Source organism: Stegostoma tigrinum, chromosome 11 (genome assembly GCF_030684315.1).
Source record: "Stegostoma tigrinum isolate sSteTig4 chromosome 11, sSteTig4.hap1, whole genome shotgun sequence".
Classification (NCBI taxonomy): Eukaryota; Metazoa; Chordata; class Chondrichthyes; order Orectolobiformes; family Stegostomatidae; genus Stegostoma; species Stegostoma tigrinum.
This window is the reverse complement of record NC_081364.1, coordinates 37807413-37821910: the sequence shown is the minus strand read 5'-3', so window position 1 is coordinate 37821910 and position 14498 is coordinate 37807413. Positions and strand designations below refer to the sequence as shown.

Genomic DNA, 14498 nt, shown 5'->3' with positions numbered 1-14498 from the left:
TAGAAGAGAATTTATAATTATGAGGATCAGTTCTGTGGGACTCAGGGAAACAGTCGATCTAAGGGGGAATATAAACAAGAGTTCCTCAAGGGAAGAAATATGCTTAAAAACAAATCTTCAGCCAGAACATTTTGCTCACTAAGGAGAAAAGGCCATCAGTAGAATCTTTTAACAGCAAAGGTGCAGATCTCTTTAGTGTCATTAAAATTTGTCACAAAACTGAAAGAACAAATTCTCTGTTTTCAGTATTTACAATCATCTTAGAACTGCTTTGGCCCCTAAAGCTTCTTCCATGTTTAATAGAAAGAATAAAGGTCAAATCTTTCCAACTTGAAAAATTGCAGCAATATATTTTGTAACAGTGAAGCTACCAGTGTAAACAGTTCTTGCACAAAAGGTCTCCTGATCAGACTTTATTACTTCCAATGCAGACTAGTTTGCAGCAACTGACCCGCACACTTTGTTTATAGAGGCTTAGCTTTGATTCCTATCCTGGGAAAAGAAATAAAGATTTTTTTGTCCCAAGCAAATGTTAAGAATTTTAAATAAATTGAGTTTGACTAATTTCTACAATGAGATGATGTGAATCATTCTTCAAATTTGACAGATAATACTGCACAAATCATGAAAATGTCCTTCCTGTAAATTTAAGAATTCCCTTACTTTATAGCAGCACGAAAGTGTTTTTGAAACCATTGAGGAATAACCTCCCATTTTAACTGAGCTGTGTGCCAGTACATAACCCGAGATTAAGGAGTGCTGTCAATGGGTGCAAAAAAAAAATGAAATTGCAAGCACCACTCATCACCATAATGAACACTACAAATGAGAAATAATCTTTTCATTATGCAATTAAATGTACTAAGTCATGGTAACATTGATTTAAGTGGTGACTAGGCAATAGACTACCACTTTCAGTGGTCAGCAACTTCATCACTCAAACACCATTCAAGCACAATACTTAAATTACAGAATGGGTTCAGCTTAGGTAATATACAGAAGGTGTTTAATACAGATTTAAGTCAGATATGTTGTGTTTCATATCCTTCTTTCATGAATATAAAAGCTCAGTAATTTCCACTGAACAGTCCTGCTTCTGTAATCTCCCAGGCACACATGAGCTGTGAATATAGGGAATTCCTAGTTTCCTGATAATTCCTGTTCAGAGTTACTATTATACAAATCTAGAGTAGATGGACCATGAACCCAACCCACCTGGCTCAGAGTTACGGGCACGATGACTGCACCACAAGGCCCTTTGGTGGAAAGACAATTTTTCAATATCAGATTAAGTAATTTGTTTCTAGAATAAGAATGGGATATTGTCACTTGGTAAAACCCAAAATAAGCTGTACAAACATAATGTCCTAATTAGAAGACATCTGACACCTACCAGCTCAAACAACCAAAACTTTGATGAGCTAACTTTGAGTTAATTATGATGAACAGATTATTAACTGGAATGTGAGCAGTGACAAGCTGCACCATCCTAAACAGCCACTCAAGTTGAGGAATTCTAAACTTGTCTCAAGTGTCCACAAAATCATTCATTCATGCTTATCGTCAAGATCTGCGAGCTGGAAAAAGACTTCCTGCATTGTTTTAAATCATTTGCACCTAAACGGCAATGTTTAAGTAGTTTCAAGTAAAAACATTTCTATTGATTGGAATATTCTGACTGAAAAATCAGGCACCTTTTTGAATTTAGCCTCAATGCATCCACTTTCAGTGACAGCAAAGTTAACATTATAAAGAAAAAGATGCCCTTCTGAATCTTGACCAATAAGGGAGTTCAACAACGCTAAAAAATTTGCAACATCGACAGCATTAATCACTACATTTCCCATATTTTCTTGATTCAAACCAGGAAATATTCTGTCTGTAGTCATTGTCTTTACGCAGCGTTATCACTAAAGTCAACTGAAAAGTAAGGATGCAATCATGACACAAGCCAACATGAAATCTCTGCAGGGATCACAATTCATAATTTGTCAATGCTTAATAACACTGAGGGGAAGCAGCTTGCAAACTTGATGCTACCCACCTCGTTTCATGTTTGTAGCATTCAACAGAATGGGATCTGATCTGCAGATTGGTTAAATTTTATTCAACGGGTGTCTACCAGCATCTAAGGCTCACACCTAATCCAGCTAGTTTCCACCTTTAAAAATCAACATTTCCTTTTGTAAAGCAATCTGCTGTAATTGCCTTCACATTGGAAACAAAGGCTGGAATCTTCCAAGCCCCTGAACAACATGTACAATTGTCAAGAGCTTTGGGGGAATATTATGAAAAGTCAAACAACATGTTTCTCCACATTGGGAGAAACAAATTACATTTTCCTGTTAAGTTCCAGACGTTTGAATGAGATTCTCGCTATTGAGAAGCCCAAGTCCTTTCAATTGAGGCTATTGCTCATTTCGCCCTCATTGTTATTTAATCATGCCTTAATGTTATGCACTCTTGTCTTCTGCCATCCAATGGATCGATACTCGGTAGTAAGAGCAGATGACATGAAAGTCATGGTAACTGGTTAGTCCAATGCACTGTTACTCATCAAACCTCCATTACTGACACCAGCAAAGTCACCTCTGGGAACTTTCCCAGGGCAGCAGTCATTTATACCCCATGTCTCCCGACACAAGCATTTGAAGCCTGATAGTCTTCCTGCAGCATCATGGCACTTTCTTGATCCACTTAAAGCATGCCTCTGCAGTATCATGCTGCACTTTGGAGTGCTCTGGCAACTATCATTGGAAGGCTGATGCCCCTTCTAAAATCCTTCTAAATCCTGCTATCAGCAATAATGGGAAAACTGCAGAAATTATAAACATGGACATCTTGCTCCCCATCCTACACCACTTCGCCTGGCCCTTCTGGTTTTCTTCTTTCAGATACCCAAGTGCTGTCCCAGGTCATTCTCAGGAAGAACACAATGAATAACATTACACTGCTGATGAAGAATAATCATCAACTGATCTAATTCTTGCAGGCACTATGCGAACATGAGAGACTTTTGTATGGTGAACACAGGACATGAATGAGTTTTAGCCCGATGGAGGGAAGAAAAATAGCTTGTATACCAGATCACAAGAGGCATGGATACACACACAAGCTCCCTTTGGTGAGTGTGGAGAGGGAGCAGGAGTAGGTTCTAACTGGGAACCTGATGGGCCAGCAAAAAGGAGGATACTGATGAAGATGTGCAAAATAACAGACTTTGCAGTCATTATCAAAGAGCAGTGAGGGTTTTAACCCTGCTGTGGTCAAGGCACTGTTTAGAACCTGGAGCCATCCTACCCAGGATCGAATTGGTGGTCAGCTTCTTAGTACACAATTGTTCAACTTCCAATGCAACACAGGTGGAAGACACCTGATGTCCCAGAGTTGTAATGGAAGCTCAGACTGGGATTGGAATATGCACACCATTCCAGTGCAAGCACAGACTACTTTAATCCTTGTTCTACATTTGATTTTCAAAGGACTTGCAGGATCCCTTGCCTGTGTGGCACTTTGTTCACTAACAAATCATTAGGATGACAGCATTTATGCTCTCACCACAGCGCTTTCTCACCTATGTTCTTGCTGCTGTCTTTAAACCAACCCTTTTAGAGTGCTACCAGTTCGGGCAAGTAACCAAGACCATCAACACTCACAGCAGTTTGGGATCATCTTGCAAATTCACCCCCCCACCCCGGTCTTCCCCAGTAAAAGACAACAGGCATCCACTGGTCTCGTTGCAGTTACTGGGATGACACTACATTGTAGCAGAGAGGCAGGAAGTGACTGCACAAGGGTGAATCATGAATGTTTATTATGCTGAGTCTTGAGCAAAAGGGTGCGATGATGAGAAGTTACAGATGAATGCTAAGATGACGAAATGCATGGCCCTGGAATGCAGAGAAGTAGAGATGCGTTGACTGAGACTTAATGCCACTTGATTGCTAATCTGTAAACCACAGCTTGTATTTTGGGAAAGCAGATTCAAATCCCACCATGGTTGATGTTGAAATTTGACTTCAATTAAAAAAAATACAAAGCTAGCTTCACAGTGATCATGTATCCACTGTCAATTGTCATAAAGTCCTATGTAATCAACTAATGTTATTTAGGGAATGAAATTGGCCATCCTCACCCAGATTGGCCTATATGTGACTGAATCCACAGCAACGTACTTGACAATAAGTGCCTCCAATCACACAGGCTTTCTGGACTGCAAAGGTTCTGGAAGTATCCTTCCTGCCACTTCTGATATGGGCCAGGCCTCTGGATGTCTAGTGTTAATGCCTGCATTGACAGGATGAAAAATTTTTTGAAGACACAGCAGGCCACAATGAACTTGTTGACAGGGCACTGGATGGTTTACTCTATGATGCTGCAATTGGCTTCGGGCCTCATCCATTCAGGTAGATTCTGAGGGTAAGGGGATGGTCACGAGCCAGTTGCCGAGTGGGGATTCTTTGTGCCTGAACAGTCACCCTCTGATTTTGTCTGGAGGCTCAAAGACAGTACGAATGAGAAACTTCTTCAGGATGAAGGCATCATAGCTGTTGTAAAAATATCGAGCATTGACCGGAGTGTTGGTCAGTCCACAGTTGTGCTCCAACTAGTCATAAGAGAGTGTGCACCGTGGTCTTTCCAGCATTTCTCCCTGGTGGCATGGAGATGCTTGCAAAGATTCTTGCACATTGATATTGTCAGTAGCTCCCTGCATTACCTGAAGTCCCAATATTGCAGAGACGTTATGTGCTCCCTTAGTCTTTGTTGAAAAAAATGGCCTCTCTTTGCACACATGTTCTCCATCACCTCCGAATGCAAAAATGGATGGTCACATCAATCACTGCCGTTGGGAATTATAGCAATTGTCATTTGCAAGCAGTGACAGTGCCACCTTTACGCGAGGTTACAGACCCTATTGAAAGATGGTGTAAAGTTCAATGATACAGAGGCTTAGTGACACCTCACAGAGCGAGCGATCTGGGTTCAATTCCAGCCTTGGGTGACTGTCTGCATGGGTTTCCACCGGGTGCTCTGGTTTCCTCACACAGTCTAAAGATGTGTAGGTTCGGTGGCTTAGTCATGCTAAATTGCCCTGTGGCGACCAGGCAAGTGCAGGGTGGGTGGGTTAGGCATGGGAATGAGGTGTTAAGGCATTCGGAAAGAGGGTTGGGTCTGGGTGGGATAATATTCGGAAAATCCATGCAGACCAGATGGGCCGAATGGCGTCTTTCTGCACTGTAGGGATTCTAGGATTCTATCCCCTTGTTAAACCTGAGTCATTATTTCTATAAAAGTGCATGTATGAGAAGTATTTTTTTCAAAACAGGTGATGAGTAACATTTTCTGTTGAGAACCTTCTACCTCCCACTTCAGCGATTTCTCCGACTATAGCACTTACACCATTACTCAGTCACGTTGCTGGCCACAAGCACTGCCACCATGGTACCTTTATCTCTTACAGACTTGGGTGACCAAATCTTCTTTCTTTCCTGTTCAAATGCAGTGGCTTACATAAGGCCTGCTGAAAACAAGGCACCGAATTTCCACAAACCTCTTCACAGCAGGATAAATTGACAGTACCTCCAAGATAAAGATTTGCCCTTCCAATAACATTAATGGTGAGGGGAGTTGTATATTGAGCTTTTCGCAACGAGCGAGCTATTTCATTGGACACAAATGATCCCAATTTTGAAAGAGAGGAGTCAAATCAGCCCAAATGGCTCATTCACAATCTGATCGTCCTGACAACAACTGCACACATGGCTCACCCACACTAACACCCTTCTTAGCAGTTAGTGTCATGCAGTCTGCACGAGACATGTCTGATAGACTGGTCTATATCATTTTAGGTCTTCAATGCAACCACAGGGCCAGCATCAGCAGCTCTGTGAATTTCACAGTTCTGGTGTTTTAAATTGCTCTGAGAATCTGGAGCTAGCACTCACATGAGTTGTGCATAAAGATGGTGTAATTGCATGGGTATTGACAGAGTTTGTTCTAAATTTGTCCAAGTTCCTAAAAATACTCCTGACGATTGACTGGATATTGTACATTATGCTACTGCAGCAATTAACAGACAAAGTGCAACTTTACTGACTGTTTACTCGAATCACAAGTTGCATTCATTTTCACAACTAGAGCTGATGTAAAAACATGAGTGATCAGAGGACCGAGTGATAATCTATTCAAATAAACAATAGTAAGCTTGTTATTAAATTCTCCTTGACAGTTCAAAGATAATGAGTTGAATGAAGGCGAACAGAAGCTGCAAGTGTCATCACAGTTCATGATGTAGGATGGACGATGGCAAACGTGGCTCCGCTTTTCAACAAAAGTGGGAAAGGCGAAACAGGAAATTACAGACTGGTGAGACTCATATCAGTGGTAGGGAAATTAGTGGAGAAAATTCTGAAGGAGCAAACTAATACCCACTTGGAAAGTCATGAGTTAATGATGTATACTCAGCAGAGTTTGGTCGGAAGGTGTTCATACCGATCAAATTTGTTGGAATCTTTTTGTAAATGTGATCAAGTATGTGGATGAGGGAAGTTCAGTTGGCTTATCTGGATTTTAGCCCCACTTTTTGACAAGGTCCCACATGGGAGACTGATTGAGAAGGTTAAAGCACAAAGAATTAAGGGAAAATTGTCACGATGGATCAGAAGCTGGCTACGTAATAGAACACAAAGAGTAGGAGGAGAAGGCTGTTTGAGTGACTGGGGGCTAAAGTCTAGCAGTGTACCACAAGGATCAGTACAAGAGCCCTTGTGGTTTGTTATATACGTAAATGATGCAGATGAAAATGGGACTGGAATGTTGGGCAAATTTGCAGATGACACCAAAGTTGGTCAAGTGGTTAACAGCAAAAATATGTGTACATTACAGGAAAATATATGTGGCTTGGTCAGAAGGTTAGACCAGTGGCAGATGGCATTGAACCCCAATAAGTGCGAGGCGATGCATTTTGGAAGAAACAAAAAGATGAGGGAGTATTTAATGAATGGCAAGACAGTGGGTAGGTTAAAGGAATAGAGGGTTCAGGGGGTAATTATTCGCAGATCACTGAAGCCAGCAGAACAAGTGAATAGGATACTTAAAGTGGCATTTGGGACGCTTGCTTTCGTCAGTCATGGCACAGAGTATAGAGCAGGCAGGTCATGTTGGAGTTGTACAGAGCATTGGTTAGACCACAGCTGGAGTACTGTGTGCAGATCTGGTCATCTCATTGCAGTAAGGATATGATAGCGCTAGAAAGGGTACAGAGGAGTTTCAACGGGATCAAAAACAAATTGCTGGAAAAACTCAGCAGGCCTGGCAGCATCTGTGGAGAGAAATCAGAGTTAACATTTCAGGTTTGTTCTGAAGAAGGGTAACTCAACCCGAAACATTAACTTTGATTTCTCTTCACATATGTTGCCAGGTCTGCTGAGCTTTTCCAGCAACTTCTGTTTTTGTCTCCGATTTACAGCATCCGCAGCTCTTTTGATTTTTATTTAGGCTCACCAGGATGCTGCCTGGGATGCAGAAATTAAACCATAAGAGAGAAGATAGGCTTGGATTGTTTTCTTTAGAGCAAAGAAGACAGAGGCGGTTGGGGGAAGAGGGTGGGTGGTAAGATAACATGATTGAGGTGTATAAGATTGCCAGGGATAGGGACAAAGTGGATACACAGCAGCTGTGCCCTTTGGTTGAAGGGTCAATCATGGGAGGGTACAGTTTTAGGGCAAGGGGCAGGGGATTCAGGAGATTTGGGAAATCCCTTTCTCACTCAGAGGGTAATGGGAATCTGAAAGGCACTGGAGACTGGAAAACTTAAACTCTTGAATTTTTGGATGAGAACTTCAAATATCATAACATTTAAGGGAATGGGACAAATGCAGGAAATTGGGGTGAGCAAACTTTTAGTGGTAGTTATGTCAGTGCAAACCTGATGGGCCGAAGGGCCTTTTCTGCTTTGCATGACTCTATGAACCTACCTTTGGATGAAAATCAGTTAGAATGCTATGCCTTGACAAAGTTTTGACAGACAGCTTTGGTCCGCCTGTATCAGCTAAGATTGCTTCCAATGCCAGTCTATCTAAACAAAGTTCCTTATGCTAATCCCAGGGAAGAATGCACTGTCTCAATGAGGTGAGTTTCAGTAGGTTGGGTCTGCACTCATTGAGGTTCAGAAACATGAGATGTAACCTGGGTGAACCAAAGAAGATTCATAGGGGACTTATCAGGGTAGAATCTCAGACAAAGGGATCACCCAGAGATGAAAAGGAATTTCTTCTCTCAGGTTGTAGTGTGTCTGCGGAATTCCCCATTACATTAAGTATATTGAAGGTTGAAACGGACAAATTCTTGATCAGTGAGGGAATCAAGAGTGATAGGGAAAAGGTGGGACAGTGGATTTGAGGATTATCAAAATCAGCAGTGATCTCACTGAGGGTGAAGCAGACTTAATGGGGTGAATGGCCTATACCTGCTCCTGCATCTTATGGTCTAATACAAATACATTCTAAGAGTTGTTTTTGCAGCCCGAAATGCAGACGTACGTTCATACCAACTTTTTGGAAAGAACACACCACATTTCCATCTCATCAATAAAAGACACGATTAACCAGTGTCCTCTCAGAACTGCATCGAAGTGATGTGAGCTTTTACACCATGGGTTAGCGTGTATCAAATGTACCAACCACCTGATTCATCTGTTTTCCAGTTTTGATGCATTTCTCAAATAAATTTCCTGTTGCACTTAGGTTGCCATTTTCCAACTTTCCATGGAACAGAGAACTTTAGCCCATGATCATATGTCAAACACGATGCCAAATTAAACTCATACTTTCCACCTGCCTGCCTGCCTGTAGTCCATATCCCTTCATTCTTTGCTTGGTCATATGCTTATCTAAAAGTTCCTTAAACACCCCTACTCCATCTGCTTCTACGACCACTCTTGGCAGCATGTTCCAGACTCCTACCACTCTCTGTGGAGAAGCTTGCCCCTCACACCTCCGTTTACCCCTCTCAACATAAAAGCATGCCCTGTTGTATTAGGGATTTCAACTCTGAGAAAAAGGTTCTGACTATCAACCCTATCTATGCACCTCATAATTTCACAAACTACTATCAAGTTGCACGTTTTCTCGTTAGTCAAAACATCTTGCAGCTTTCTGCATATTAAATGGCAAATGACACACCAATAAATCATTACATTCAATATCAATATCCCAGGGAATAATAGACATGAAAAACAGCAAATCGTTTGAAAAACAGAGCATCAAAAATGTCTGCATCATTATGATTGTGCACATTAGTATCAGCCAGAGACAGTTGGCAAAACTACAACAGCATGCCATATGACACTGTCATTGGGAGAGGCTTGTGCATGCTTATTAAAGAGATGAAATAAAGCATAGGAAGATAGTAAGGAGGAACATGAACCTGCTGCACCAAGCAACAGAGGTACCAAGGAAACAAGACAGAAATTAACCCTTTCCATAAATTTTAACTTGACGTGTGCAGCTTTTTTGGCCACAATAGACAATGCTTTTTCTCCAAATCGTAGCATGAATGTATTCTCAAAGTGATGAATGAGTTTTATTGTCACATATATTTTACAGGGAGAAAAGCAGTAAAATACAATGAAAAGCACTTCCACTAGCTTTAGAATAAAAGAAATAGATCCAGCTTAAAGAGAGTCCGCCAGTCTTGAACCACATCATTAATTATGCCACCACTTCACTGCTGTCTACACTGGACCCAACCAATGTTGACGTCATCACTCTACAGATGTCGTCTTTGACTGCTAGGCCAATTCTCCTCCACCACTGCCTCGCCACCACCTATGCCAGTCCCACCGACGTCGGAGTCACATCTCTCCTCACGAGGCCCAACTTGTCAACGTCGCTGTGATGCCCTACCACATCGTTTTGCCAATGCCAGTGCTGGACCCAATGACCGACGAAGTTGCCGATCCTCAGGCTCCCTCTCTTGCCGCTGGGCCTGCTTCGCTGATATCACCTCCACTGATGCAGAAACCGCCAATTCTAAACCTGGGTCCTGTAGTCACACCGAAAAGTAAGTAAGAGCTCATTTGTTGCCACTACAGGGTCCTCTCTGGGCCCACGTGTCACAATGAATACCATGCTGGGCCTACTTGAGGTGTGTACTGGTGTACCTCGTGTCCTGAGCTCGGATTGCAAGAGAAAAGAAACAAAAAAGAAAAGACAAGTGCCTGGTGTGGATGAGCCCTGGTTCTGAAGCCCTTCCCTGCTTTACAATCGAAATGCTGACTGTTTTTGTTCTTATTGTAAATCCTTTATACTAATCCAACAATACATGTATATATTTAACACAGCTTTGGACACTTTGATCCCAGTTATGTATTAAAAATGCTTTTGATAGCGCTCTTGTTAGTGAGTTGGACAAAGTGTCACAGAACTCATTTTGCAGTTCAGCTCAGATTTTAAGTGCAAGAGGCCTGAATAAAAACACCATACAAGCCCTTCCCAAATTCCCATAATATTTACTCTCCATCTCACTCTAGCCATCTGAGAAAGGATAGTACTCAATAATCCACATGTTTTGGCTGGACCATTGGAAATTCCTTCCTCTCTAGAGCAGAGCTCACTCTCTTCCATGAAGTTTCGTCTGATGGGAATTGGAGCAGATTCTCTCTCTCTCTTTTCACCCTCCTCCCAACCTGCTCTCCCTACTCCCGCACCCCCCAAGGTGTTCGGAGTTCCATTCCTGGCCGGTTTAAATCTTTGCCGAGTCTTCACTGAGGGAGTGGAGTCAAGGTGTGTCTTCTTGTTGACCTTCACTCCAGAACTTCCAGACTGTTCTACCATCTTTGGCAAATGGGGTCATGAGCTGGGTTCAAATCATCCAATAGACTCACACCAACACTCTTCACTGTTGCCGTGCTGGGAGGTGTAAAGTGCAAATACTCAGGCTGTCAAGATGCCAGGACACCTGACTGGCACTTCTCCGATAATCAATCCTTGAGCTGGTTGTACCTGGTTCCCTTTCTTGCCTTGTAGCCTCTTTGGTCTTGTTTTTCACTGTTCTCTGTGACTCATAGCTGATGGCTGCTGTTTAGTTTCGCCAATATTCTGTGAGGCCTGATTTCTCTGGCTGTGGGTCAATTTAGAATGCCCACTTGTGGGTCTGTGGTCACTTGACCACAATATGACCAATGTAATTCCTTCCCCCTGACTGCCTGAGTGCCAAACACAAATGGATTTCCTGCTCATCATGGAATTTGTCACCTGTCCAATGATCAGTTCAGGAAATTACCCTGAAACGTCTTTCTGCCATCTCATTACGCTGTGCCTTACAACTCATGTCTTTTTTCCAGGGACAAACATGAAGCATTACCCAAATAAAAGATCACATGCAAGATTCCAGAAAGGTATCCATCTTGGAAAGTGGTTATGCCTGTGGTCAAAGATAATGGGAACTGCAGATGCTGGAGAATCCGAGACAATGAAGTGTGGAGCTGGATGAACACAGCAGGCCAAGCAGCTACTTTAGACCACAAAAGCTGACATTTCTGGCCTGGACCCTTGATCAGAAAAGCGGGGTGAGGAGAGGATTCTGAACTAAATAGGGAGAGGGGGAGGCAGACCGAAGATGGACAGAGGAGAAGATAGGTGGAGAGGTGAGTATAGGTGGGGAGGTCGGGAGGGGATAGGTCAGTCCGGGAAGGATGGACAGGTCAAGGAGGTGGGATGAGGTCAGTGGGGAGGGAATGGAGGTGCAGCTTGAGGTGAGAGGAGCGGCTAGGTGAGAGGAAGAACAGGTTAGAGAGGCAGAGGTGAGCAGGGCTGGTTTTGGGATGCAGTGGGGGAGGGGAGATTTTGAAGCTAGTGAAATTCACATTGATACCATTGGGCTGCATGGTTCCCAAGCCGAATATGAGTTGCTGTTCCTGCAACCTACGGGTGGCATCATTGTGGCACTGCAGGAGACCCAGGATGGACATGTCGTCTAAGGAATGGGAGGAGGAGTTAAAATGGTTCATGACTGGGAGGTGCAGTTGTTTACTGCAAAGCGTAGGTGTTTTGCAAAGTGATCCCCAAGCCTCCGCTCGGTTTCCCCAATGTAGAGGGAGCCACAACGGGGACAGCGGATCAAGTGTACCACATTGGCGGATGTGCAGGTGAACATCTGCTTGATGTGGAAAGTCATCTTGGGGCCTGGGATGGGGGTGAGGGAGGAGGTGTGGGGACAGGTGTAGCACTTCCTGTGGTTTGGCCGACCATATTCCTCGACACATTACAAGTTGAAACAATCTTGCTTAAGTGTTACAAATAGCTTACGCTTTCCAAACATGAGGCATTAATGTTTTGAGGTGCTTCCTTCATAACTTACCTAACACAAGGGCCTACGGCAAATTGAGAAGTATGCACCTGAGACTGTGAGACTGCTGCGAGGTCCCTGAAACTCTGCTGAATAGTTGTCCTGGTTTCATCGTGACCTGGTTAATTGATCATGATCCTAGCAATCAGCACTGACACCTGAACCATAAGGCACAACTTTTTTTTTTAAATGTACACACTTCCAAGTGCAGATTGTTTGCTGAAAATGCCCAGACTTCGAGTATATCTGCCACGTTTCATTACTAAATAGAGATAAATTGCCTTAAATCGGCCATTGCAAAATAGCAACGTGGTTCACGCTCATGGTATGCTGTAAAACTGATGGGAAATCTTTACATTCACACACATGCAATTTAACATGTGATGGTTTTGGGCAGTAAATACTGGCCTTTGTCAAAGAGGAACATTCAAATTTTTAAGAAAATCAAGAAGTTGCTGAGAGTGATATCCTGCACTGATACAGGTCCACATTGCAGTATTTGCGGGCATGGGTAAAAGAGCGAAATAATGTGAGATTTAATATTTTAAGCACTATTAATGCGTAAAAAGCATTCATTCACTCTTAAACTCTCAAAAGCTCGTGATTTCAAATAACCCTGATGGACTATAACCTGGTGTCACATGACTTCTGAATATGTTATTGCTAAACATCTCATACTGTTTTGAAAAGTTAATCATTTCAGAATGGATTACATTCACTCAAAGCAGCATTTTAAAGACTCCCTTATTTAAAAAATATTTTTATTTAGTTGGATATCTTAGCTTTTACATTAATCCGTCACATATGTTTCATCATTTGTACTCCCTTCTTTGAAATGATTAAAATGTGGATGATATTTCCTGCTTTGTTGCCGAAGAGTTCTTCATTTTGATTGTCAATTTAATCTGCCTGACGGCCACATTTTTTATCCAAGACTTTTGTCTGCCACTACCGAACCCCCATTAATGGTGGCAGATTCAGAGTCACATCCAAATAGAGGAAATTAATGCTCTGGAGACCAGTAAATCTTTGTGGGTATTGTACAATCCAACAGCCATGACACCTCAAAAGGTGCTTGATTGGCTACATAGCACTTCATCATCTACTATGGTCATCAAAAGTTCTACATAAATGCCAGTCTGTCTTTTTTCAAGGTCAACAGCAAGTAACATAACTTTGTCACTGACCTCTGAGTCTGGGATGGTTTCCCCTCTCCATTCAGCACTCAGGGTCCTTTGCATCCTGATTAGCCTTGAATGCAAAGTCAAAATGATGCATTTAACAGCTGGTCTGGCACATAATTCATTGTGTTTATAGGCCGATTATGGAATTAGCAGTTGACTCAGCAGTCTGAGATTTTGTTTTTGCTAGCTTGCTTGTGTGTTTTGCAGTGCACTTGAATTTCAAGATCACACAATTAACACATGCGCATTACTTCAAGTGCACTTAAAAAGAGAGAAGGGAATACAATTTCACTCAGTGCACTATGTTCTCAGAGAAAATTAAAACCGTCAGGAACACAATGTACTTCATTTGTGAAAATATTGGTGCGAGAACAAATACCTGTTTACTCACAATCATGACGAACAAAGGAAAATATACATTATTGTGCTCAAGAAGCACTTGGATAAAAAAAAACGAAATGTTCTGGCTTTTAATACCAGAAAAATACTATTGAAAATAATTAAATTTATGGTAGCCCTGCAGCCAAAACGTTATGAATGTTCAAATCTATCAATAGCACACAACAAAATATAAGTTGAAGCGAGTTCATTTTTCAATAAGATTCTTTATTATCTGTGCTTATTTCAGCATGTAAGTAATGAACTTCAAGTTCAATTTTCCAATTAACATGAATTGAATTGTATTTACCAAGTACATTCAAAACAGCTCATGAGGAGAAACAGATATATTTCAGCAGGGAGTAATACTATAACCCCACTTCAGTTATTATTGTCAGAAACTTATGTAGGTGGCGATGAACCATTTAATTGATTAGCTGAAGAGTCAGATTCACATCAGAGTTCAAATTTTTTGCCCCAGTAATTTTTCTCTTCTTCTCGGAGTATAACAATGTCACCCATGAAAATATTGGAAGAAATGGCTTGTGGAAAAGAAATGACTTTGACACATGATTTTTTTCTATTCAC

General features: G+C 41.9%; 1 protein-coding gene across 13 annotated transcripts in view; it reads right to left on the bottom strand.

Annotated features, from left to right (window-relative positions):
• Positions 1-14498, bottom strand: part of LOC125460282 (contactin-4-like) — a 2333145-nt gene that overhangs the window by 1203013 nt on the left and 1115634 nt on the right. Inside the window, exon 1 of one of the 13 annotated variants that reach the window (XM_048547581.2) lies at positions 13536-13599. The exons of the other annotated variants lie outside the window; for them this stretch is intronic. Coding sequence (XP_048403538.2) covers positions 13536-13566 — 31 coding nt within the window. The 5' untranslated portion in view covers positions 13567-13599. Of the gene's footprint in view, positions 1-13535; positions 13600-14498 lie in introns of those variants that run through there. 13 annotated transcript variants of the gene reach the window in all.